The sequence below is a fragment of the Anomaloglossus baeobatrachus genome, chromosome 5 (assembly GCF_048569485.1).
Source record: "Anomaloglossus baeobatrachus isolate aAnoBae1 chromosome 5, aAnoBae1.hap1, whole genome shotgun sequence".
Classification (NCBI taxonomy): domain Eukaryota; kingdom Metazoa; phylum Chordata; class Amphibia; order Anura; family Aromobatidae; genus Anomaloglossus; species Anomaloglossus baeobatrachus.
The window spans coordinates 293,701,953-293,729,016 of NC_134357.1; the positions used below are offsets into that span (position 1 = coordinate 293,701,953).

Here is a 27,064-nt window from a genome sequence, read left to right on the forward strand (position 1 = left end):
ACGACGCTCACCCAGAAAGGCGTTTCTCTAAACGATCTAAAGATACGCGTTTCCCTTTCCCCCCTGAGGTGGTCAAGCGCTGGACACAGTGTCCAAAGGTAGACCCCCCGATTTCCAAACTTGCAGCTAGATCCATAGTTGCAGTGGAGGATGGCGCTTCACTTAAAGATGCCAATGACAGACAGATGGACCTTTGGTTAAAATCTGTCTATGAAGCTATCGGCGCGTCGTTTGCTCCGGCATTCGCAGCCGTATGGGCACTCCAGGCTATTTCAGCTGGCTTAGCAAAAGTGGATGCTATCATGCATCCAGCAGTGCCGCAAGTGGCGCACCTTACCACGCAGATGTCGGCGTTTGCGTCTTACGCTATCAATGCGGTCCTAGAATCTACCAGTCGCACCTCAATGGCGTCCGCCAATTCGGTAGTTTTGCGCAGAGCCTTGTGGTTAAAGGACTGGAAAGCAGATGCTGGTTCCAAAAAATGTTTAACCAGTTTGCCTTTGTCTAGAGATAGACTGTTTGGCGAGCCATTGGCTGACATCATTAAGCAGTCCAAGGGTAAAGACTCCTCTTTACCACAACCCAGAACATCCAAACCTCAGCAGAAAAAGTGGCAGCAGAGGTTTCAGTCCTTTCGAGGTTCGGGCAAGACACCATTTACCTCGTCCAAAGGGACTCAGAGGACGCAAAGAAACTCAGATTCGTGGCGGACTCACACACGCCCCAAGAAAGCAAATGGAGGTACCGCTTCCAAAGCGGCTACCTCATGACTTCCAGCCCCCCCCCTCCGCATCGCCGGTCGGGGGCAGGCTCTCCCGCTTTTCCGGCATTTGGATGTCACAGGTCAAAGACCGGTGGGTGACGGACATTTTGTCTCGCGGGTACAGAATCGAGTTCAATTCTCGTCCTCCAGCTCGGTTCTTCAGAACCTCCCCACATCCAGACCGAGCAGATGCTCTGCTGCAGGCGGTGGATTCCCTAAAAGCGGAAGGAGTGGTGATCCCAGTCCCTCCTCAGGAACAAGGGCAAGGGTTTTACTCCAATCTCTTTGTGGTTCCAAAAAAGGACGGCTCGTTCCGTCCTGTTCTGGACCTAAAACGGCTCAACAAACATGTGCACGCCAGGAGGTTCCGGATGGAAACCCTCCGCTCTGTCATTGCCTCAATGTCCAGAGGAGACTTCCTTGCCTCAATAGACATCAAAGATGCTTATCTCCACGTGCCAATTGCTACAGAACATCAACGTTTTCTACGTTTTGTGATAGGAGACGACCATTTTCAGTTCGTAGCTCTTCCATTTGGTCTGGCGACAGCCCCACGGGTCTTCACCAAGGTCATGGCGGCGGTGGTAGCAGTCTTGCACTCTCAGGGACACTCGGTGATCCCTTACCTAGACGACTTATTGGTCAAAGCTCCCTCTCAGGAGGCATGTCAGCACAGCCTGAATGCTACGCTGGAGACTCTACAGTCTTTCGGATGGATCATCAACTTTCCAAAGTCGATCCTATCACCGACTCAGTCACTAACGTATCTTGGCATGGAGTTTCATACTCTAGCAGCGATAGTGAAGCTGCCGCTGAACAAGCAGCGGTCACTACAGACAGGGGTGCAATCTCTCCTGCAGGGCCAGTTGCATCCCTTGCGGCGTCTCATGCATTTCCTAGGGAAGATGGTGGCAGCCATGGAAGCAGTTCCCTTTGCGCAGTTTCATCTGCGCCCACTTCAATGGGACATTCTCCGCCAATGGGACGGGAAGTCAACGTCCCTGGACAGGAAAGTCTCGCTTTCCCAGACGACCAAGGACTCTCTACAATGGTGGCTCCTTCCCACCTCATTATCTCAGGGAAGATCCTTCCTGCCCCCATCCTGGGCAGTAGTTACGACAGATGCGAGTCTGTCGGGGTGGGGAGCAGTGTTTCTCCACCACAGGGCTCAGGGGACGTGGACTCCGCAGGAGTCCACCCTTCAGATCAATGTTCTGGAAATCAGAGCAGTGTATCTTGCCCTACTAGCCTTCCAGCAGTGGCTGGAAGGAAAGCAGATCCGAATCCAATCGGACAACTCCACAGCGGTGGCATACATCAACCACCAAGGAGGGACGCGCAGTCGGCAAGCCTTCCAAGAAGTCCGGCGCATTCTAATGTGGGTGGAGGACAGAGCATCCACCATATCCGCGGTTCACATCCCAGGCGTAGAAAACTGGGAAGCAGACTTCCTCAGTCGCCAGGGCATGGACGCAGGGGAATGGTCCCTTCACCCGGACGTGTTTCAGGAAATCTGTCGCCGCTGGGGAGTGCCGGACGTCGACCTAATGGCATCCCGGCACAACAACAAGGTCCCGGCATTCATGGCGAGGTCGCGCGATCAAAGAGCTCTGGCGGCAGACGCCTTGGTTCAAGATTGGTCGCAGTTTCAGCTCCCTTACGTGTTTCCGCCTCTGGCGCTCTTGCCCAGAGTGCTACGCAAGATCAGATCCGAGTGCAGCCGCATCATACTCGTCGCTCCAAACTGGCCGAGGAGGTCGTGGTATCCGGATCTGTGGCATCTCACGATCGGTCGACCGTGGTCACTGCCAGACCGACCAGACTTACTGTCCCAAGGGCCGTTTTTCCATCAGAATTCTGCGGCCCTGAACCTGACTGTGTGGCCATTGAGTCCTGGATCCTAGCATCTGCAGGATTATCTCAAGGAGTGGTTGCCACAATGAGACAAGCTAGAAAGTCGAATTCTGCTAAGATCTACCACAGAACGTGGAAGATTTTCTTATCCTGGTGCTCGGCCCAGGGAGTGTCTCCCTGGCCATTTGCATTACCCAAGTTTCTTTCCTTCCTGCAATCGGGGTTAGAAAAGGGCTTGTCGCTCAGCTCCCTTAAAGGGCAAGTTTCGGCACTATCCGTGTTTTTTCAGAAGCGTCTAGCACGTCTTCCTAAGGTGCGCACGTTCCTGCAGGGGGTCTGTCATATTGTGCCCCCGTACAAGCGACCGTTAGATCCATGGGATCTGAACAGGGTACTAGTTGCTCTCCAGAAGCCGCCCTTCGAGCCTCTGAAGGAAGTTTCCTTTTCTCGGCTGTCGCAGAAAGTGGCGTTTCTTGTTGCGATCACATCGCTTCGGCGTGTGTCTGAGCTGGCAGCTCTGTCATCCAAGGCTCCCTTCCTGGTGTTCCACCAGGACAAGGTTGTGCTGCGCCCCATGCCGGAGTTTCTTCCTAAGGTCGTATCCTCTTTTCATCTTAATCAGGATATTTCCTTGCCTTCTTTTTGCCCTCATCCGGTTCACCGGTATGAAAAGGACTTACGTTTGCTAGATCTGGTGAGAGCACTCAGAATCTACATTTCCCGCACGGCGCCCATACGCCGTGCCGATGCACTTTTCGTCCTTGTCGCTGGTCCGCGCAAGGGGTTGCAGGCTTCTAAAGCCACCCTGGCTCGATGGATCAAAGAACCAATTCTAGAGGCCTACCGTTCTGCGGGGCTTCCGGTTCCTTCAGGGCTAAAAGCCCACTCAACCAGAGCCGTGGGTGCGTCCTGGGCATTACGTCACCAGGCTTCGGCTCAACAGGTGTGCCAGGCAGCTACCTGGTCCAGTATGCACACTTTCACCAAGCATTATCAGGTGCATACCTATGCTTCGGCGGATGCCAGCTTAGGTAGAAGAGTCCTGCAGGCGGCAGTGACACCCCCATAGGGGAGGGCTGTTTTGCAGCTCTAACATGAGGTATTTATTTACCCACCCAGGGACAGCTTTTGGACGTCCCAATCGTCTGGGTCTCCCAATAGAGCGCTGAAGAAGAAGGGAATTTTGTTACTTACCGTAAATTCCTTTTCTTCTAGCTCTTATTGGGAGACCCAGCACCCGCCCTGTTGTCCTTCGGGATGTTTTTTTGTTGTTTGCGGGTACACATGTTGTTCATGTTGAACGGTTTTTCAGTTCTCCGATGTTATTCGGAGTTAATTTGTTTAAACCAGTTATTGGCTTCCTCCTTCTTGCTTTGGCACTAAAACTGGAGAACCCGTGATACCACGGGGGGGGTATAGCCAGAGGGGGAGGGGCCTTGCACTTTTAATGTAGTGCTTTGTGTGGCCTCCAGAGGGCAGTAGCTATACCCCAATCGTCTGGGTCTCCCAATAAGAGCTAGAAGAAAAGGAATTTACGGTAAGTAACAAAATTCCCTTCTTTTTTTTTGTTCACTGATAAAAAACGCATAAGGACGCAGTGAGCAAAAACGCAGCAAAACGCAGCAAAAAAACGCACCAAATCGCGGCAAAACGCGTGCGTTTTTTCGACGCAGGTGCGTTTTTGTGCGTTTTTAGCGGCCAAAAACGCACAAAAACGCAGCGTCAAAAAAACGCACTGTGTGCACATAGCCTTACCCTGTATGTTTGTCACCCAGTCATGGCTTTCATCCAGCCAGGTTTCCGTAATGCCCACCACATCATAATCCATGGTTGACATAAGAGTCTCCAATTCATTCATTTTGTTTGCAAGACTTCTTGCATTTGCCAGTAGACATTTAATCCTATTAACACCTTTATTACTCCTAGCCTCCCTACGTTCCTTGTATGTCCCATCCCCCCCTAATCCTTCATTGACCCCTACCGTCTCCCTGTCTCTATCTGCTCTATCTATCCCCTTATTTGCTCCACTACCCTCCCTCCCCCCCGATCCTAGTTTAAAAGCTCCTCCATCCGTCTGACCATTTTCTCCCCCAGCACAGCTGCACCTTCCCCTTTGAGGTGCAGCCCGTCCCTACCGTAGAGCCTGTAGCCGACTGAGAAGTCGGCCCAGTTCTCCATGAACCCGAACCCTTCCTTCCTGCACCAATTTCTAAGCCACATATTTATCTCCCTAAGCTCCCGCTGTCTTTCTAGTGACGCTCATGGCACCGGTAGTATTTCTGAAAACACCACCTTGGAGGTCCTAGACTTCAGCTTCTCTCCTAGTTCCCTGTAATCATTTTTAAGGACCTTCCACCTGCCTCTAACTTTGTCATTAGTACCAATGTGCACCATGACCGCTGGGTTTTCCCCAGCCCCACCCAGCAATCTGTCTATCCGATCCACAAAATAAAAAGTAAAATAAATGGTTCCACTCGTTTAGGAAAACAACCCCTGCGTTTTTTTTTTGTTTTTATTTATGGCTATATCAACGTAAAACTATAATTTGGCTCTAGGAAGATTCATAGAATAATAGAGTTGGAAGGATCCTCAAGGGCCATTGGGTCCAACCCCCTGTGAGTGCAGGTTTACCTAAATCATCCTGGCTATATGTTTATCCAGCGTCCGCTTGAAGATTTACCTTTGAGACCTCACTACCTCCCGTGGTAGCCTGTTCTTCTCTCTGACTGCCATCACTGTCAAAGTTTTTCCTAATGTGTAATTTGAATCTCCTTCCTTTTAGTTTCATTCCTTTGCTTCTTGTACTTCCTTGTGCTAATGATAATAGGATAGTTCCCTCTGCACTGTTACTACCGTTCAGATATTTGTAGACCGCTATTAAGTCTCCTCTCAGCCTTCCTAGTTCTTTTAGCTGGTCTTCATATGACATGGTTTGCAGACCTTCTACCATCTTGGTTGTTCTTCTCTGGACTTGCTCTAATATACTGTATCGATGTCTTTCTTGAATTGGGGCGCCCAGAACTGTACCCAGTATTCCAGGTGGGGTCTGACCAGGGCAGAGTATTGGGGAATAATGACCTCTCTTGATCTAGATTCGATGCTTGTCTTGATACATCCCAGAATTTTGTTGGCCTTTTTAGCTGCAGCTCCGCATTGTTGGCTCATGTTGAATCTGGGATCCACTATTATGCCCAAATCCTTTTTTTTTTTTTCTCTGGTGTGATCACCTAGTTCTATCTCTCCCATACTATATATGCTTTTTACATTTCTTTTGCCCGGATGTAGGACTTGGCATTTGTCCCTGTTGAACACCATTCTGTTCTCCTCGGCCCATTATTCGAGTGTCTAGATCTTTTGAATACGCTCTCTCCTCTCTAGTGTTGACTACTCTAACTATCTTAGTATCATCTGCAAATGTTAGGAGTTTCCCAATTATTCCATTATCCAGATCATTTCTAAAGATAATTAACAGCACTGGCCCCAGGAGAGAGCTTGCGGCCCCCGCTTTTGACTTTCCTCCAAGTTGAGGTTTATCCATTTAGTATTGCGCTTGATCATTAAGCCAGTTGTGAATCCATAAAACCGATTATTTTTTTTTATTTTTTTTTTTTTGTCAATTCCATAATTGATCATTTTTTCAATGAAGATGTCATGTGATACTTTGTCGAATGCCTTACTGAAGTCAAGGTATACTATATCCATATCATTCCCCTGGTCCAACCATTCAGTGACTTTGTTCAGAAGAAGAGGAGCCTTTCTGAAAATTGGCAGTGGGAAGGGGTTGAAACGGCCTCAGAACTTTACATCTTGTTACCACATACGTAGATGATCCTGCTCCATCCATACTGATCTGTGTTGTGATCATGGCTGTCCAATTATGGTCAAATTAATGTTAAGTGACTAAGGGGGATTTTAAAACTTCTTACCCAGCCCTTCTCCCTCCTGCATTGAGAAGAGAGGTCCTACTGAAATGGCACGTGGCAGTCACTTGTCAGGTCCTGTGCACAGTCTGGCAGGTATCATCCACTTGTCCTATCAATCAGAACAAAATGATCGCATGATACATGGCAAGTGCCCAACTTGTGCCTCTAGCCTGCTGTAGCACCAGTCTCTCCCAATGCTGAAGTGAGACTTACAGGATAACCCCATAAGACCACCCTTCTTGTGGCCTTTTGGACCCATAACTTTGTTTTTTAGTTGTTGACTTGTTGACTATACATGGGCTTGTTTTTATTTTTTGTTTTTTTTTTTTGTTTTTTAGCTGGGTGCACTTCGTTAATTATTAACTAACTCATGTAAAAAAAAATTTGTTTAGGGGTGGGGAAAAAAAATTGAGACCGTATGGGCCTTAAGGCTTCCTTTTTGCAAGATGGGTTTGTTTGGTTTGGACTAATTTCTAGTAGCTATAATTTGTCTGTACCTTGGCAATATAAATGCCACATTTTGGAGTAATCTCATCGGATCTAGCGTCATTAGGGTGGATTCTCACTTGCGAGTTTCTCGCAGTAGAGCAATGCGAGAAAAACTCGCATTGGAATCGGACACATGTTAGTCAATGATTCAGCTCGCATTTGCGAATTTTATTTATTTTTTTTTTCCCCCTCAGTCCAAATCGGAGCATGCTGCTTTTTTGCGAGTTTCTACTGCGAGTCTCCAAAATCAAGTCTATGGGAGCGTGTAAATAATCGCATGTCACGGGACGGCACTCACACCATCCTAGTGACATCCGAATTTCTAAATACATTTCTCGCATGTTTCCTAAAACACTGGAAACGAGTGTGTCACAATGTCTGTCAATCACTATTCACTGTCAGTCGGTCTCTCCCTCTCGGTCTCTATTCTCTCTCTGTCGGTCCGTCACTATCTCTGTCCCTCTGTCTTGTCGGTCATTTTCCCCTCCTCTCTCATACTCGACGATCCCCAGCGCGGCGCTGCACGGCGTTCACACTGCTGCGGCGGCTTTTACTATTTTGAAAAAGCCGGCCTCTCATTAAACAATCTCGTATTCCCTGCTTTCACTGCCCACAGGTGCCTATGATTGGTTGCAGTGAGACATGCCCCACGCTGAGTGACAGGTGTCTCACTGCACCCAATCACAGCAGCCGGTGGGCATGTCTATACTGTGCAGTGAAATAAATAATTAAATAATTAAAAAAAACCGTGCGGTCCCCCCCAATTTTAATACCAGCCAGATAAAGCCATACGGCTGAAGGCTGGTATTCTCAGGATGGGGAGCTCCACATTATGGAGCTATCTGTATATTTGTAAATTACAGTAAATCAACACACACACACACCTGAAAAAATAATTTATTAGAAATAAAAAACATTAACAAATTCCCTCATCACCAATTTAATAAGCCCCAAAAAGCCCTCCATGTCCGGCGTAATCCAGGATGGTCCAGCGTCGCTTCCAGCTCTGCTGCATGAAGGTGACAGGAGCTGCAGAAGACACCGCCGCTCCTGTCAGCTCCACACGGCAACTGAAGACAGCCGCGCGATCAGCTGAGCTGTCACTGAGGTTAATCGTGGCCACCGCTGGATCCAGTGGCGGCCACCGGGTAACCTCAGTGACAGCTCAGCTGATCGCGCTACTCACCTCATTTGCTGCATGGAGCTGACAGGAGCGACGGTGTCTTCTGCAGCTCCGGTCACCTCCATGCAGCAGAGCTGGAAGCGGCGCTGGACCATCCTGGATTGCGCCGGACATGGAGGGCTTTTTGGGGCTTATTTAAATTGGTGAACCAGGGAATTTGTTAATGTTTATTTCTAATAAATTATTTTTTCAGGTGTGTGTGTGTGTTTACTGTAACTTACAGATTAATCATGGAAGGTATCTTGTGGAGACGCCTGACATGATTAATCTAGCATTTAGTGGCAGCTATGGGCTGCTATTAACTCCTTATTACCCTGATTTGCCAACGCACCAGGGTAAATCTGGAAGAGCCGGGTACAGTCCCAGAACTGTCGCATCTAATGTATGCGGCAATTCTGGGCGGCTGTTGGCTGATATTGTTAGGCTGGGGGGCTCCCCATAACGTGGAGCTCACCATCCTGAGAATACCAGCCTTAAGCCGTATGGCTTTATCTGGCTGGTATTAAAATTGGGGGGGACCGCACGCCGGTTTTTTAAATTTTATTTCACTGCACAGTATAGACCCGCCCACCGGCTGCTGTGATTGGGTGCAGTGAGACACCTGTCACTCAGCGTGGGGGCGTGTCTCACTGTAACCAATCATAGGCGCCTGTGGGCGGGGAAAGCAGGGAATACGAGATTGTTTAATGAGCGGCCGGCTTTTTCAAAATAGTAAAAGCCGCCGCAGCAGTGTGAACGGCGTGCAGCGCCGCGCCGGGGATCGGTGAGTATGAGAGAGGGCTGCTCAATTCAGTTACTCAGGAGTTTAGCGGTCACAGGTGAGTCCTTCACTGGTGACCGCTAATCAGGACGTGGCACAGACAGAGCCGCAGCATGACAATGAAGTCGGGTGAAGTTTACCCGAGTTCATTCTGATCGTGCGGCTCTGTCTGTGTCTGCTGTCATCTGCCATTCAGCTCTGCTACATGGCTGTCTGTGTCTGCTGTCAGCTGCCATGTAGCAGAGCTGAATGGCAGATGACATAGTAAAAACGCATTACACACGCTAGTAAAATCATTCATTTATTCAGAAAAAGCATCGCACTTGCGTTGCACTCGGACCTAACGAACTAAAATCAGACGAGTTTTTTTTTTTCAGCCCAGTCGGACTGATTTTACTCGCATAGATGTGTGTCCAGCCTTAGGTGGGTATCTTCATGAATACTAGAGGACATAATGGTTTTACTAACCCTCTTACCATTCCTCTGCAGGGTGGCTGTAGAAATAATCACCACGGTGTCAACAGCGGACGTCATGTGGCAAGATGGAAGTGTGGAAACCAGCATTCGGTCCAATGAGCTGATCCCTATTCATCACATGGACAACAATGAGTTCTGTCCAGGCGATTTTGTGGTGGATAAGAGAGGTCAGTGAAGAATAACCATGAGGCATGTTCTTCTCAGTAACTGCAGTGTTTCCATCTTCACGATGTTGTTGTACCTTCATTCACCTGCAGGGCACACGTTGCAGGATCCTTGCATCTACGGTGTGGTGCAGTCCGGAGATCACACAGGGCGGACATGTGTTGTCAAATGGATCATGTTGAATTCTGGAGCCACTGATGTCGAGGTGAGGGACTAAAAACATTCTTGGGTTGTTGGGTACTAATCGTACGTTAGTCTGAGAGCAGCACAAATGTCATCGAAAATGGTCCTAGGCTTTTTGAAATCAACCTAAAAAGATGATAAAATTGACGCCTTTTCCTGAATTAATGTAAAAAGCAAACATTTCTACTTCTACTTAGGTCGTTGGCGAAGAAGATGATGTCAGTGTCTATGACATTGCTGACCATCCAGACTTCCATTTCCGAGCCACAGATATTGTGATATATATCGGCAGCTCACATGCTGATGGCAGCCAGGTAACCCTCAAATAGCCCCAGGGCCAGTGTGAAAATCAAGATTTATAATTGTTTTATCATTAAAGATTGTGATTGGTGATGAGCGAGCATGTTCCCCTCTGCTCGTTACTCAATCGAGCATCAGAGTTTAAAAATGCTTGAGTTTCCATTGACTTCCATTATATTCGGTACTTGATTCGCGCCCAAAAACCCCAATTCTCGATCGAGTCACAACCAGTGCTGAGCAGCATCTCTAATGAGTAATCGTGAAATAAAAAGTTAACACATATATATATAATATGTATGTGTGTGTATGTGTGTATGTATTTCTTTTTAGATTTAACAAATAATCCTGGCAATGCCGCCTCTTATTCTGCTGTAAAGACAGTGCTTATTGAACAGGGAGAAGGCAGAAACCGTAACAAAACATTTATGACTCTCCCCACCAGTCACCCTTTTTTGGTGCCCTTGCTTTTCAAATCCCACAAAGGACATATGGCCTTCATATGTTCTCCCTGTGTCTGCGTGGATTTTCCTCCCCATCATAGGTTACTTGGATTGTGAGCCTGATTGGTGACAGTGATGATAATGTATGGCAGTTTATAAATATGCGTAATAACTACATAAAAAGAAAACCATTTTAGCATTTTTAGATTTAAAAAAGTCTAAATAAAAAAAACCCTTTTTAATTACAACCCCCAATGTGTCTGAAATCTTGGTCCTTACATTAGTTAACTAGATCATGTTCTATATCAAAATCTCAGACTCCAGCAGACACAACTATAGACTTGAAAAATGCTGTTTTTTTGTTTTTGTATTTTCAAAAATCCAAAAATGATTAAAAAAACAAAAATAAAATCTGCAGTAATGTGATTTTAAATATATAGAATAAAGTTTTTAATTTTAAATAAGAGAGAACTAGTTTTTAATCACCTAAAAAAATATATGTGCTGTAGTCATTTAGAGGGCCAGGCTGAAGAAGCATTACGGTCATCTACATACATAATCAACAGTTGTGGATGTCCACCTATTCCGTCATGCACCACGGCACTGTCAGTTGCGCAGCCGCAGTTCGAACGATGCTCCGGCTTCCAGGTCCTCACTGCACGTGCATACACATGTGAGCACATATACACACAAAGCAGACACACATGGATACACAGAGCATGTACACACACACACGGCGCACATGCATGTATACACTGAACACAGACACACACACTGCTGTATACTCACCTGTCTGGGGACGCCGCTTCTGCTGTCAGTGCTTTACTGCAGTTGAATGCTTTGTGGCGCCGTAAAGCATTCAACTGCAGTAAAACCATAACATCCTGCAGCAGCTGCTCCGTACACCGGACGCTATCATGGAGGGGTCTGTGTGCTGCAGCTGCAGGCTTCATGGGCACAGAGGAAAGGTGAGACACTGCATAATAGGGGACAGAAGGGAACTAGCAGGAGCACATTACTAAACAATGCGCTCATTACTGAAGGGCACATAAGCGCCCCAGGCCCCCCCCCACCATATCTGTATGCCCCCAGCCCCCCCAACCATATCTGTATGCCCCCCCAACCATATCTGTATGCCCCCCCAACCATATCTGTATGCCCCCCCAACCATATCTGTATGCCCCCCCAACCATATCTGTATGCCCCCCCAACCATATCTGTATGCCCCCCCAACCATATCTGTATGCCCCCCCAACCAGATCTGTATGCCCCCCCAACCATATCTGTATGCCCCCCCCCCAACCATATCTGTATGCCCCCCCCAACCATATCTGTATGCCCCCCCCAACCATATCTGTATGCCCCCCCCAACCATATCTGTATGCCCCCCCCCAACCAGATCTGTATGCCCCCCCAGACCAGATCTGTATGCCCCCCCCAGACCAGATCTGTATGCCCCCCCCACACCAGATCTGTATGCCCCCCCCACACCAGATCTGTATGCCCCCCCACACCAGATCTGTATGCCCCCCCCCACACCAGATCTGTATGCCCCCCCCCACACCAGATCTGTATGCCCCCCCCCACACCAGATCTGTATGCCCCCCCCCACATCAGATTTGTATGCCCCCCCCCACACCAGATCTGTATGCCCCCCCCCACACCAGATCTGTAGGCCCCCCCCCCCACACCAGATCTGTAGGCCCCATGCCCCCTTCACCACTGCTCCTGTCAGCACCACTAAGCAGAGACAGATTTCCATTTCACCGCACTCCCGGTGCGATAGCATCGGGCCTATTTCTAGTGAATAATATAACTGAGTTCAGTGTATTTAATTGCTCCCTTTTTGGATCCACCTTAAAAGTGATCCAGGACTCGACAGTCCCACCAATCTGCTGAGTTGATGTAACAGATCCTCTAAGCGCAGCCTTCATTTCAGTGTAGCGGTTGTTGGTGGCTCCTGGAAGAACAGGATCTGTGCTGCAGTAACTGCAACTGCTGCTACTATTTGGATGAACCCACCAGAGCAAAGGAGATGGCTGCACAGTGGGGACACTGCAGTTAGACCTCCCCGATCTGCTATTGATGACCTATCATATACCTATGCTGAACAACCCCTTTTGATTGATCCATTAAATTAGCCTAAGGGGAACAGGTCTGAACTATGTGCGCACGTTGCGTACAGTCACTGCAGACATTTCTGCAGCGATCTGAAGAGCACACGTGCGCTTCAAATCGCTGCAGAAAATGTCCGTAGTGAAAAAAAAAAGCCAATTCCATGCGCTCTGCCTGCAGCTCCTCCCATAGACAGGGCAGGGGATGCAGGCAAAGCGCACGGAAGAAGTGACATGTCACTTCTTAGAACGCGTGCTTCGGGCAGCAGCCGAAGCGCTGCGCTTTAAGACGCCACGTGCGCACGTCTCCTGCATAATCTTCATAGATTATGCAGGGGACGCAGGACGCATGCAGTTACGCTGCGCTACAAAGCGTAGCGTAACTGCATGTAATTACGCAACGTGCGCACATAGCCTTATATGGTTTTCACTTAACAATTACCGGTAGTTTAAAGGCCCCGTCACACTAAGCAACATCGCTAGCAACATCGCTGCTAACGAACAACTTTTGTGACGTTGCTAGCGATGTTGCTGTGTGTGACATCCAGCAACAACCTGGCCCCTGCTGTGAGGTCGTTGGTTGTTGCTGAATGTCCTGGGCCATTTTTTAGTTGTTGCTGTCCCGCTGTGAAGCACAGATCGCTGTGTGTGACAGCGAGACAGCAACAACTGAATGTGCAGGCAGCAGGAGCCGGCTTCTGTGGAGGCTGGTAACCAATGTAAACATCGGGTAACCAAGAAGCCCTGTCCTTGGTTACCCGATATTTACCTTTGATACCAGCCTCCGCCGCTCTCACTGTCAGTGCCGGCTCCTGCTCTGTGCACATGTAGCTGCAGGACACATCGGGTTAATTAACCCGATGTGTGCTGTACCTAGGAGAGCAAGGAGCCAGTGCTAAGCATTGTGCGCTGCTCCCTGCTCTGTGCACATTTAGCTGCAGTACACATCGGGTAATTAACCCCATGTGTGCTGTAGCTAGGAGAGCAAGGAGCCAGCACTAAGCATTGTGCGCTGCTCCCTGCTCTGTGCACATTTAGCTGCAGCACACATCGGTAATTAACCCCATGTGTGCTGTAGCTAGGAGAGCAAGGAGCCAGCGCTCAGTGTGCGCTGCTCCCTGCTCTCTGCACGTGTAGCTGCGTGCGCTGGTAACCAAGGTAAATATCGGTTTGGTTATCCGATATTTACCTTAGTTACCAAGCGCAGCATCTTCCACGCGGCGCTGGGGGCTGGTCACTGGTTGCTGGTGAGCTCACCAGCAACTCGTGTAGCCACGCTCCAGCGATCCCTGCCAGGTCAGGTTGCTGGTGGGATCGCTGGAGAGTTGCAGTGTGACATCTCACCAGCAACCTCCTAGCAACTTACCAGCGATCCCTATCGTTGTTGGGATCGCTGGTAAGTTGCTTAGTGTGACTGGACCTTAATGATCATGTAACACAGTTGTAAAAGATAAGATATGTTTATTAGCTTGTCCTAGGCTTACCCTACAGACAGATAAGAAATGAGATCCTCATACTGCAGACATTTAATTTCTAAGGACCAACAGGCAAAATTGCTTCTGGTCATTAAAGTGGGAAATTGAATTAGAAACAGTTCTGATATTAGTAGGATCCAAATTACTATTTCTTTGTCGCTCCATTGGGAGACCCAGACAATTGGGTGTATAGCTTCTGCCTCCGGAGGCCACACAAAGTATTACACTTTAAAAAGTGTAACCCCCCCTCTGCCTATACACCCTCCCGTGCATCACGGGCTCCTCAGTTTTATGCTTTGTGTAGAAGGAGGCACACATCCACTCATCGTCTCATTTTAGTTATATCGGTTGGAAGAAAAGTGGGCTCCCACGGGGCCCCCGGCATGTTCCCTTCTCACCCCACTTTGTCGGCGGTGCTGTTAAGGTTGAGGTACCCATTGTGGGTACAAAGGCAGGAGCCTCATGCCGTCTCCTTCACCATCCCTTAGCGGCTCTGGGAGAAGTGGGATCCTCAGCGGTCATCCAGTCACTGGGACCGTGCTCCCTCCGCAGCCCCTGGGGGAAGCTGTCGGACAGGAGTTCGTTTATCCTCAGGGACCGGGGCCTGTATCACTAAGGTACTCTGTACCCCCATGGGGGATGTGCATGGAGCGCCTACATCCCGGACGCTGCAGCAGCTGCTTATTTGTGACGGCCGGCGGACTTCCGCGCCGACCGCGCCTGTTTGTCGGCCGCGGTATTAAATTTAGTCCCCGGCTTCAATTGCGGCCTAGTTGCAAAACTCCCGCCCCCGGGCCTGTCTATCAGGGATAAGGGCGGGACTGCCGGCCTGACGTCGGCTGTGAGGGCCAGGGCATCCTGTATGTTCCTCCCCCCCCTCACTGATCACTGTGGGGACTCCAGATTCCTGCACTTTTTCTAACGCCGCCCCCGGCTTCTCTCCTCCCCTGAGAGCTCCGGCAGCCATTTCTTTGGCATTCTGCCTGTGGAAGTTTTCCTGGAAAGAGCTCTGCAATGCTGGGAGACCTAAGGCAGGGCATCTGGAGGACACACACTCCGCTTTTTAGCGGTCGGTAAGCCACACCGGTCACCCGGTGCTGGTCCCCTCAGGGTGCCGGAATAGATACCATATATATTTATATATCTGTTTGGTCGGGCTGTATACCCTCCCCATATACCCTCAGTGATCACTCTCCTAGGAGACAACAGCATGTCGTCCACAAGGAGCAAGGGGGCCAAGACACAGGGTTATTTTGCAACCTGTACCTCTTGTGCGGCTAAGTTACCTGCAGGTTCCACCTACCCTCACTGTGAGCAATGCTCAACCCCTGTTTTGCTTCCACAACCAGAGCCTCGGTCACTAGTGGGCCCCTCGGCTCAGGTAGAATCCGTTGCTCTCCCTGTCCAGGCGGCAGGGACAGAGTTTGCAGTTTTTGCTGAAAAACTCTGAGTCACTCTCACAATCCATGGCTCAGTCTATGGACAAATGGTCTGCCAAGCTGCTTGAAGCTTTGCAGTCCAGACCGGTCCCTACAAAGGCCCCGGGCCCTGTTGGATCTTCACCCCCAGGCCCCTCTCTCTGCAGCACGTTCCCAGGGGGGGCCCTAGGTCTCACGTGGAGGACTCCGGCCCGGACCACAGTCCCAGACCGGCTAAGCGGGCACGCTGGGAATCTTCCCCGACTTCTTCACGTTGCTCAGGTTCCCAGCGTGAGGACTCTCTGGAGGACGAGGCGGACGTCGCAGCTCAGGGCTCTGACACTGACGCTGCCCTCAATCTTGATACACCTGACGGGGACGCTATAGTAAATGATCTTATCTCGTCTATCAACCAGGTGTTAGATATCTCTCCCCCACTGCCACCTGTAGAGGAGTCAACTTCTCAGCAGGAGAAAGACCAGTTTCGGTTCCCTAAACGTACACTGAGTGCGTTTTTCGATCACTCTAACTTCAGAGATGCTGTCCAGAAGCCCAGAGCGGTTCCGGACAAGCGCCTTACTGACACACGTTACCCCTTCCCTCCTGACGTTGTCAAGGGTTGGGCTCAATGTCCCAAGGTGGATCCCCCAGTCTCTAGATTGGCGGCTAGATCTGTGGTATCGGTTGCAGATGGATCATCGCTAAAGGATGCCACTGACAGGCAGATAGAGCTCCTGATGAAATCCATCCGTCTTTTGCCCCGGCCTTTGCAGCAGTGTGGGCACTACAAGCTATCTCAGCTTGTCTGGCTGAGATTAATGCGGTTACACGTAATTCTGCTCCGCAGGTTACGTCTTTGACTTCCCAGGCGTCAGTTTTTTCTTCCTATGCCATGAACGCAGTTTTAGACTCTGCTATAGCCGTACAGCGGTGGCATCCGCTAACTCTGTGGCAGTCCGCAGGGCCATGTGGCTGCGCGAATGGAAGGCAGACTCGGCTTCCAAGAGGTTTTTAACCGGTTTGCCGTTTACTGGCGACCGATTGTTTGGCGAACGATTGGATGAGATTATTAAGCAATCTACGGGAAAGGACTCCTCCTTGTCCCAGTCTAAGCCAAAGAGACCTCAGCAGCGACAGATACAATCGAGGTTTCGGTCCTTTCGTCCCTCCGTTAAGCCCCAATCCTCTTCGTCCAGCAGGCCGGAGAAGGGCCAGAGGAACTCCTATGCGTGGCGGGCTAAGTCACGCCCCCAAAAGGCCGCAGGAGGCACTGCTTCCAAGGCGGCCTCCTCATGACTCTCGGCATCCCCGAACCGCATCCTCGGTCGGTGGCAGGCTCTCCCGCTTTTGCGACGCCTGGTGGCCACATGTTCAAGACCGATGGGTGAGAGACATCCTGTCTCACGGTTACAGGATAGAGTTCAGCTCTCGTCCTCCGACTCGTTTCTTCAGAACATCTCCGCCCCCCGAGCGAGCCGATGCACTTTTTCAGGCAGTGAACGCTCTGAAAACAGAAGGAGTCGTGATCCCTGTTCCCCCCCCCAGGAACATGGTCGCGGCTTTTACTCCAACTTGTTTGTGGTGCCAAAGAAGGACGGCTCGTTCCGTCCCGTTCTGGACCTCAAACTACTCAACAGACATGTGAGCACCAGACGGTTTCGGATGGAATCTCTCCGCTCTGTCATCGCTTCAATGTCACAAGGAGACTTCCTAGCATCGATCGACATCAAGGATGCTTATCTCCATGTGCCGATCGCTCCCGAACATCAACGCTTTTTGCGCTTCGCCATCAGGGACGAACACCTTCAGTTCGTGGCATTGCCTTTCGGCCTGGCGACAGCCCCACGGGTGTTCACCAAGGTCATGGCATCTGTTGTGGCGGTCCTACACTCTCAGGGCCACTCGGTGATTCCCTACTTAGACGATCTCCTGGTCAGGGCACCCTCTCAGTTGGCGTGTCAAAACAGCCTTTCTGTCGCTGTGGCGACTCTCTAGCAGTTCGGTCTGATAATCAACTTCCCAAAATCCCAGTTGACACCGACCCAATCACTGACGTACCTTGGGATGGAGTTTCATACTCAGTCAGCGGTAGTCATGCTACCGCAGGACAAACAGCTTGCTCTGCAGGCAGGGGTGCAATCTCTTCTTCGGGGTCAGTCACACCCCTTGAGGCGCCTCATGCACTTCCTGGGGAAGATGGTGGCAGCGATGGAGGCAGTGCCGTTCGCGCAATTCCATCTGCGGCCACTGAAGTGGGAAATTCTCCGAAAATGGGACAGGAGGTCGACTTCACTCGACAGGAACGTCTCTCTTTCCCTTGCAACCAAGACGTCACTTCAGTGGTGGCTCCTTCCCAACTCTCTGTCGCAGGGGAAATCCTTTCTGCCCCCATCCTGGGCTGTGGTCACGACGGACGCGAGCCTGTCAGGGTGGGGGGCAGTTTTTCTCCACCACAGGGCTCAGGGAACCTGGACTCCGATAGTCTTCCCTTCAGATCAATATTCTGGAGATAAGGGCAGTGTATCTAGCCCTACTGGCCTTTCATCGGTGGCTGGAGGGCAAGCAGATCCGAATCCAGTCGGACAACGCCACGGCGGTTGCGTACATCAACCACCAGGGCGGCACTCGCAGTCGTCAAGCCTTCCAAGAAGTCCGGCGGATTCGGCTGTGGGCGGAGGCCACAGCCTCCACCATCTCCGCGGTTCACATTCCGGGCGTAGAAAACTGGGAAGCAGATTTCCTCAGTCGCCAGGGCATGGACGCGGGGGAATGGTCTCTCCACCCGGACGTGTTTCAAGAGATCTGTTGCCGCTGGGGAACGCCGGACGTCGATCTCATGGCGTCTCGGCACAACAACAAGGTCCCGGCATTCATGGCCCGGTCTCAGGACCACAGAGCTCTGGCGGCGGACGCCTTAGTTCAGGATTGGTCGCAGTTTCAACTGCCTTATGTATTCCCTCCTCTGGCAATGCTGCCCAGAGTGTTGCGCAAGATCAGGTCCGACTGCCGCCGCGCCATTCTCGTCGCTCCAGATTGGCCGAGGCGGTCGTGGTACCCGGATCTGTGGCATCTCACGGTGGGGCAACCGTGGGCGCTCCCAGACCGACCAGACTTGCTATCTCAAGGGCCTTTTTTCCATCTGAATTCTGCGGCCCTCAACCTGACTGTGTGACCATTGAGTCCTGGCTCTTGGCGTCCTCAGGGTTGTCTCAAGATGTCATTGCCACTATGAGACAGGCCAGGAAACCAACGTCCGCCAAGATCTATTACAGATCTTGGAGGATCTTCTTAGCCTGGTGCTCTGAGAGGGGGTGTTCCCCCTGGCCGTTTGCCTTAACCAGGTTTCTTTCCTTCCTTCAATCGGGATTGGACAAGGGTTGTCTCTCGGCTCTCTCAAAGGTCAAGTCTCTGCGCTTTCTGTGTTTTTTCAAAAGCGTCTAGCCAGGCTTACGCAGGTCCGCACGTTCCTGCAGGGAGTTTACCACATAGTCTCACCTTACAAGCGTCCGCTGGAACCCTGGGATCTCAAAAAGCCACCTTTTGAACCGCTGCGGGATGTCTCTCCATCACGTCTTTCGCAGAAGGTGGCATTTCTAGTGGCGGCTTCACTCCGTAGAGTGTCAGAGCTTGCAGCGCTGTCATGCAAAGGCCCTTTCCTGGTATTTCACCAGGATAAGGTGGTTCTGCGTCCGGTCCCGGACTTTCTCCCTAAGGTGGTGTCCACTTTTCATCTCAATCAGGATATCTCCTTACCTTCATTTTGCCCTCATCCAATTCACCAGTATGAAAAGGATTTGCATTTGTTAGATCTAGTGAGAGCACTCCGGATCTACGTGTCTCGCACGGCGCCAATGCGCCGCTCTGATGCGCTCTTTGTCCTTGTCGCTGGCCAGCGTAAGGGGTCGCAGGCTTCCAAGTCAACCTTGGCTCGGTGGATCAAGGAACCGATTCTTGAATCCTACCGTTCTTCTGGACTTCCACTCCCTTCAGGGTTGAAAGCCCATTCTACCAGAGCCGTGGGTGCATCCTGGGCACTGCGGCACCGGGCTACGGCTCAACAGGTGTGCCAGGCAGCTACCTGGTCTAGTCTGCACACTTTCACGAAACACTATCAGGTGCATGCCTATGCTTCGGCAGACGCCAGTCTAGGTAGGCGAGTCCTTCAGGCGGCGGTTGCCCACCTGTAAGAGGGGGCCGTTGTTTCGGCTCTTTTTATCGAGGTATTCTTTTACCCACCCAGGGACTGCTTTTGGACGTCCCAATTGTCTGGGTCTCCCAATGGAGCGACAAAGAAGGGAATTTTGTTTACTTACCGTAAATTCCTTTTCTTCTAGCTCCTATTGGGAGACCCAGCACCCGCCCCTGTGCCCTTCGGGCTGTTTGTTTTTTTGTGTACACATGTTGTTCATGTTGAATTGTTCTTTTGGTTCATGGTTTCAGTTCTCCGAACATCCTTCGGATTGAATTTACCTTAGACCAATTTATAAGTTTCCTCCTTCCTGCTTTTGCACCAAAACTGAGGAGCCCGTGATGCACGGGAGGGTGTATAGGCAGAGGGGAGGGGTTACACTTTTTAAAGTGTAATACTTTGTGTGGCCTCCGGAGGCAGAAGCTATACACCCAATTGTCTGGGTCTCCCAATAGGAGCTAGAAGAAAAGGAATTTACGGCAAGTAAACAAAATTCCCTTCTTTTTGTTGCATGAGAAATTTAAATGAGAAATTTAAAGAGTTTTCCCCACAAAGTTCCTTTAAATAAAGATACTGGAAAAATATGATTGGATGTGTTAATGTGTGTAATATATATAATGTATGTGTGTGTATATATGTGTATATATGTATATATATGTATGTGTGTGTGTATGTATGTATGTATGTATGTATGTGTGTGTATATATGTATATATATATATATATATATATATATATATAATGATGATCCAACCCCATCCAGGTGTACAGTAATGCCTATACTATATTATTTATTCCCTTAGTTTTACTGATGTGATGCTCACTATGCAACAGTTTGGTCCTGGCATTACAAACAAAGTCTCCCGTATCTCAAGGACCTGCAGTGATGTAATGAAGAGGCAGGGCACTGTGCTGTTCTGGCCCATCCCTCTGCATTACATCACTGCAGGTCCTTGAGATATGGGAGACTGTTTGTAATGCCAGGCCCAAACTGAAGCAGGGTGAGCATCACATCAGTAAAAGTAAGGCAATAAATAATATAGGCATTACTGTACACCTGGATGGGGTTGGACTAATATATATATATATATAGATATATAGATATATATAGATAGATATATATAGATAGATAGATAGATAGATATATTACACATACACCGTATTTTTCAGACTATAAGACGCACCCTTGTTTTAGAGGCGGAAAACAATAGAAAAAAAAATTAAAGGTAAAAGAATGTGGTCATGACCCACTGTTATTTTACTGCTGACAGTATTACTGAGGTAATAAGGTAAGATTATAAGGATACGGACTGATCATACCACATCTCCTGGGCAGGGGAGGATGAAAGTATACAGACATTACAGCACAGGATTGCAAATACGGTAATTCTTTCTGTTGAGGTAAACATTTTTTAAAAAAAATGTAAATGTTTTACCTCACAAAAATCAGCTATGATCCTTTGCTGTAATGTCTGTATACTAATTTACATTCCCTCCTGCCCAGGAGATGTGGTGTGATCAGACCATGTTCCTGTACGGTCAGACAAAGCCATTACACAGTACATAGCAAGGACACATATACAAGATTATCTGAGCACAGGAACATTTTTGTGGAACATAATCCAAGATGGATTAACTAGAAGATGATTGGAAAAAGTTGAGGAAACCAATGTATTGAAAGCCGGCTAGGGTTGCTTTTTGCTGAATATTTTCTTTGTCGCTCCATTGGGAGACCCAGACAATTGGGTGTATAGCTACTGCCTCCGGAGGCCACACAAAGTATTACACTTTAAAAAGTGTAACCCCTCCCCTCTGCCTATACACCCTCCCGTGCATCACGGGCCGATCAGTTTTTAGCTTTGTGTTGAAGGAGGCACACATGCACACAATGCTCCACATTTTAGTCAGCAGCAGCTGCTGACTATTTCGGATGGAAGAAAAGAGGGCCCTTAACAGGGCCCCCGGCATGCTCCCTTCTCACCCCACTGAGTCGGCAGTGTTGTTAAGGTTGAGGTACCCATTGCGGGTACAGAGGCTGGAGCCCACATGCCGCTTTCCTTCCCCATCCCTTAGGGGCTCTGGGTGAAGTGGGATCCTAACCGGTCATCCAGACACTGGGACCGGGCTCCCTCCGCAGCCCCTGGTGGTATCTGCCGGACAGGAGACTGAGTATCGTCAGGGACAAGGCCCTGCAACTACAGGTACTCTGTGTCCCCTTTGGGACGGTGCATGGAGCACCTGGGCCTCAGACGCTGCAGCGCCTGCAGTGTTTGTTTTTTGTCCGGGACTACCGCGCCGACCATGCCTGCTTGTCGGCCGCGGTTTCTACTTTAGTCCCCGGCTTTTGCGGCCTAGTACATTAAACTCCCGCCCACGGGCCTGTCAGTCAGGGGCAAGGGCGGGACGGTCGGGCTGACGCCGACAGTGAGGGCTGGAGCACACATAGCTGTCCTCCTCCCCCCTCACTATTCCCTATGGGGCACCAGATTCCCGCACTTTTGTAAGTCCGCCCACGGCTCCCTCCTCCCCTGTGAACGCCGACAGCCATGTTTTAACACATCCTGCCGGTGGAGGACGTCTGGCTGCAGCTCTGGGAGACCCGAGGCAGGGAATCTGGTGGCCACACACCGCTGGAGCGGTTGGTAAGCCACACCGGTTACCGGTGCTGGTCCCCCTAGGGTGCTGAACTGTATATAGATACATTATATTTGTATACTTTCCGGTTCAGCTGTATTGTTAACTTGTGGCTATATACCCTCAGTGATCACGCTCCTGGGAGACAACAGCATGTCGTTCACAAGGAGCAAGGGGGCCAAGGCACAGGGTTATTTTGCTACCTGTACCTCTTGTGCGGCTATGTTACCTGCAGGTTCCACCTACCCTCACTGTGAGCAATGCTCGGCCCCTGTGGCACTCGCTCAGCCGGAGCCTGAGGCACTAGGGGGTCCCTCGGCCCAGGTAGAACCACCGGCCCCCCTGTCCAGATGGCAGGGACAGAGTTTGCTGTTTTAGCTGACAAACTCTGAGTCGCTTTCTCATTCCATGACTCAGTCTATGGATAAATGGTCTGTTAAGTTTCTAGAGGTTTTGCAGTCCAGACCGGCCCTTACACAGGCCCCGGGCACTGCGGGATCACCCCCAGGTCCCTCTCGGTCTGCGACTAAGCGTGTTCCTGGTGTGGCCTCTAGTTATTACGTGCAGGACTCCGGCACGGACCGCAGTCCCAGACCAGCTAAGCGGGCTCGCTTAGAATCTTCCCCGACTTCTTCACGCAGTTCGGGGTCTCAGCTTGAGGATTCTCTAGAGGAGGAGGCGGAGGTCGCAGCTCAGGACTCTGATCCTGACGTTGCTCTCAATCTGGATACACCTGAAGGGGACGCCATAGTAAATGATCTTATAGCGTCCATCAACCAGGTGCTAGATCTGTCTCCCCCAACTCCGCCTACAGAGGATTCGGCTTCACAACAGGAGAAACACCAGTTTAGGTTTCCTAAACGTACACGGAGTGCTTTCTTCGATCACTCTAACTTTAGAGATGCTGTCCAGAAGCACAGGGCTTTCCCGGACAAGCGCTTTACTAAACGCCTTAATGACACACGTTACCCCTTCCCCGCTGACGTGGTTAAGGGTTGGGCTCAGTGTCCCAAGGTGGATCCTCCAGTCTCTAGACTGGCGGCTAGATCCGTAGTAGCAGTGGCTGACGGTGCATCGCTCAAGGATGCCACGGACAGGCAGAGCTCCTACTGAAATCCATCTATGAAGCCATAGGCGCGTCTTTTGCCCCAGCCTTTGCAGCAGTGTGGGCACTCCAGGCTATCTCAGCTTGTCTGTCTGAGATTAATGCGGTCACCCGTACCGCTGCGCCACAAGTAACATCTTTGACTTCTCAGGCGTCAGTATTTGCATCCTACGCCATGAATGCTGTCCTGGACTCGGCTAGCCGTACAGGGGTAGCATCCGCCAATTCTGTGGCAGTCCGCAGGGCCATGTGGCTACGCGAATGGAAGGCAGACTCTGCTTCCAAAAAGTTCTTGACCGGTTTGCCTTTTTCTGGCGACCGACTGTTTGGCGAGCAATTGGATGAAATTATTAAGCAATCCAAGGGAAAGGACTCGTCCTTACCCCAACCCAAACCAAACCGACCTCAGCAACGGAAAGTTCAAGCGAGGTTTCGGTCCTTTCGGCCCTCAGCCAGATCCCAACCCTCCTCGTCCAACAGACCACAGAAGAGCCAGAGGAACTCTTCTGCATGGCGGTCTAAGTCACGTCCTCCAAAGACCGCTGGAGGCACCGTCTCCAAGGCGGCCTCATGACTTTCGGCCGCCTCAAACCACATCCTCGGTCGGTGGCAGGCTCTCCCGCTTTTGCGACGCCTGGTGGCCACATGTCCAAGACCGATGGGTGAGGGACATTCTGTCTCACGGTTACAGGATAGAGTTCAGCTCTCGTCCTCCGACTCGTTTTTTTTCAGAACATCTCCGCCCCCCGAGCGGACCGTTGCGCTTTTTCAGGCGGTGGACACTCTGAAAACAGAAGGAGTGGTGATCCCCGTTCCCCTTCAGGAACGCGGTCGCGGTTTTTACTCCAATCTGTTCGTGGTGCCAAAAAAGGACGGCTCATTCCGTCCCGTTTTGGACCTAAAATTGCTCAACAGACATGTGACAACCAGGAGGTTTCGCATGGAATCCCTCCGATCTGTCATCGCTTCGATGTCCCAAGGAGACTTCCTAGCATCAATCGACATCAAAGATGCCTATCTCCATGTGCCGATCGCTCAAGAGCATCAACGCTTCCTGCGTTTCGCCATCGGGGACGAACACCTTCAGTTTGTGGCACTGCCTTTCGGCCTGGCGACAGCCCCACGGGTCTTCACCAAGGTCATGGCATCCGTCGTAGCGATCCTTCACTCAGGGCCACTCGGTGATCCCTTACCTAGACGATCTCCTAGTCAAGGCACCCTCACGGGTGGCTTGTCAGCACAGTCTGACCGTTGCTCTGGAGACTCTCCAGAGGTTCGGGTGGATCATCAATTGTCCAAAGTCAAAATTGTCTCCGACCCAGTCACTGGCGTACCTCGGAATGGAGTTTCATACTCTCTCAGCGATGGTCAAGCTGCCGCTGGACAAACAGCGGTCGCTGCAGACAGGGGTGCAATCCCTTCTTCAGGCACAGTCGCACCCCTTGAGGCGCCTCATGCACTTCCTGGGGAAGATGGTGGCAGCAATGGAGGCACTTCCATTTGCGCAATTTCATCTGCGTCCACTCCAATGGGACATTCTCCGCAAATGGGACAAGAGGCCGACGTCCTTGGACAGGAACGTCTCTCTGTCTCTGGAAGCCAAGACCTCTCTTCAGTGGTGGCTTCTCCCCACTTCTCTTTCGAAAGGAAAATCCTTTCTGCCCCCATTCTGGGCTGTGGTCACGACGGACGCGAGCCTGTCAGGATGGGGAGCGGTTTTTCTCCACCACAAGGCTCAGGGAACCTGGACTCCGACAGAGTCCTCCCTTCAGATCAATGTTCTGGAGATCAGGGCAGTGTATCTAGCCCTCAAGGCGTTCCATCGGTGGCTCGAGGGCAGGCAGATCCGCATACAGTCGGACAACGCCACGGCGGTTGCGTACATCAACCACCAGGGTGGCACGCGCAGTCGTTAAGCCTTCCAAGAAGTCCGGCGGATTCTGCTGTGGGCGGAGGCCACAGCCTCCACCATCTCCGCGGTTCACATTCCGGGCGTAGAAAACTGGGAAGCAGACTTCCTCAGTCGCCAGTGTGACGGGGTGTACATCAGAGCAAAGAGAGACAACAGGCCGAGGATGATCCAACAGGTTTACTAACAGGAATACAGGAACAGCACACGACAAGTCCAAATAAAACAGATTCGGGGGCACCTCCCGATAATCCAAAGTGCCAGATCACAACGTAATAGTCCTTTTCAGAGTCCCAGAAATCCCACACAATCCACTGGACGGCGAGGTCTGTCCGCAGATTCAGATCTCGCTCCCTTCCTCTTCAAAAACTCCCAACTGCATTTAGAAACAGGAGTGAATTGTTTGAGCTCGTGGGCCCGCCCCTCAAGGGTAGGGGTCTATGCAATGGTTGGGCCCACTAGAAGATTCTAGAAGGTTGGCTCCGAGATGTCTACAGGTTTGTGTAGTTGGCGTTATCCACTGCTTACGAAACAATGAGAAGTTCCCCTGGCTGTGTGGACAAGAGATAATTGCATTATGGGCCCAGAGACACAGGAGATGGGGGGAAGGTATGGTTACTTACATCCCAAGACATTTCAAAGTGTTCAGTAAGTACAACCAAAGGAAAGTGACATCACATCCTGACATAGTATTACAGCAAATACAGTGAGAAGGTAAAATAAATCATGACAATTCCTTCCCCTCCCAACTTGTGTACGTACTAGGGACCTCTACAGGTCGCTGGTTAAGTACACGCAGGCATGGCTGACAGGACTCAAGGCTCCTCTTGCCTGGACAGTCCATCTGCATTTTGGTGTTGGCTGCCCCTTCTATATTGTATGGTAAAGTTATAGGGCTGCAGAGCCAGGCTCCATCGCAGTAAGCGTCCATTGTCCCCAGAGACTCTGTTCAGCCAGGTGAGGGGATTGTGATCAGTAACCACAGTGAATTCCCGTCCATACAGATACGGCCGTAGTTTCTTAAGGGCCCACACTACAGCCAGACATTCCTTCTCAACAGTTGCATAGGCCACTTCTCGGTCCAGCAGTTTCCGGCTGAGATAGGCGATGGGGTGCTCGTCCCCAGCTGCATTCACCTGGCTGAGGACAGCTCCCAGTCCATAAGCAGAGGCATCCGTTTGCACAATGAATCTCCTCTTGTAGTCTGGAGCAGCCAGGACAGGATCGCAGATCAAAGCATCCTTCAGCCGGTTAAAAGCCTCATCACAGGCTGGAGTCCAGATCACCAGCCGGGGCATTGTTTTCTTGGTCAGGTCGGTAAGAGGCTTGGCCACAGTACTGAAATGAGAAACAAATTTTCGGTAATAACTGGCAGTGCCCAGAAAAGCCATAACTTGTTTCTTAGTTTGGGGTACAGGCCAGTCTCTAATAGCCTGGATTTTGGCAGGCTCAGGTCGGAGCTTCCCTCCTCCCACTCTATGTCCTAGGTACTGGACTTCCCCCATCCCCAATTGGCATTTATCGGGTCGAATAGTTAGGCCGGCTGCAAGAATCAGGTCCAAAATAATGGCTACTTGATTCAGATGTTCCTCCCATGTGTGGCTGAAGACGGCGATATCATCCAAGTAGGCACAAGCAAAGTCATCACATCCCCGGAGGATCTGATCCACCATTCTCTGGAAGG

General features: G+C 50.5%; 1 protein-coding gene across 1 annotated transcript in view; it reads left to right on the plus strand.

Moving 5' to 3' along the window:
- UBE2O (ubiquitin conjugating enzyme E2 O) overlaps positions 1-27,064 on the plus strand; it is a 107,002-nt gene that overhangs the window by 50,809 nt on the left and 29,129 nt on the right. Inside the window, exons 10-12 of the mRNA XM_075349569.1 lie at positions 9,462-9,616; positions 9,707-9,819; positions 9,995-10,111. Of these exons, the coding sequence (XP_075205684.1) occupies positions 9,462-9,616; positions 9,707-9,819; positions 9,995-10,111 (385 nt within the window). The remainder of the gene's footprint in view (positions 1-9,461; positions 9,617-9,706; positions 9,820-9,994; positions 10,112-27,064) is intronic.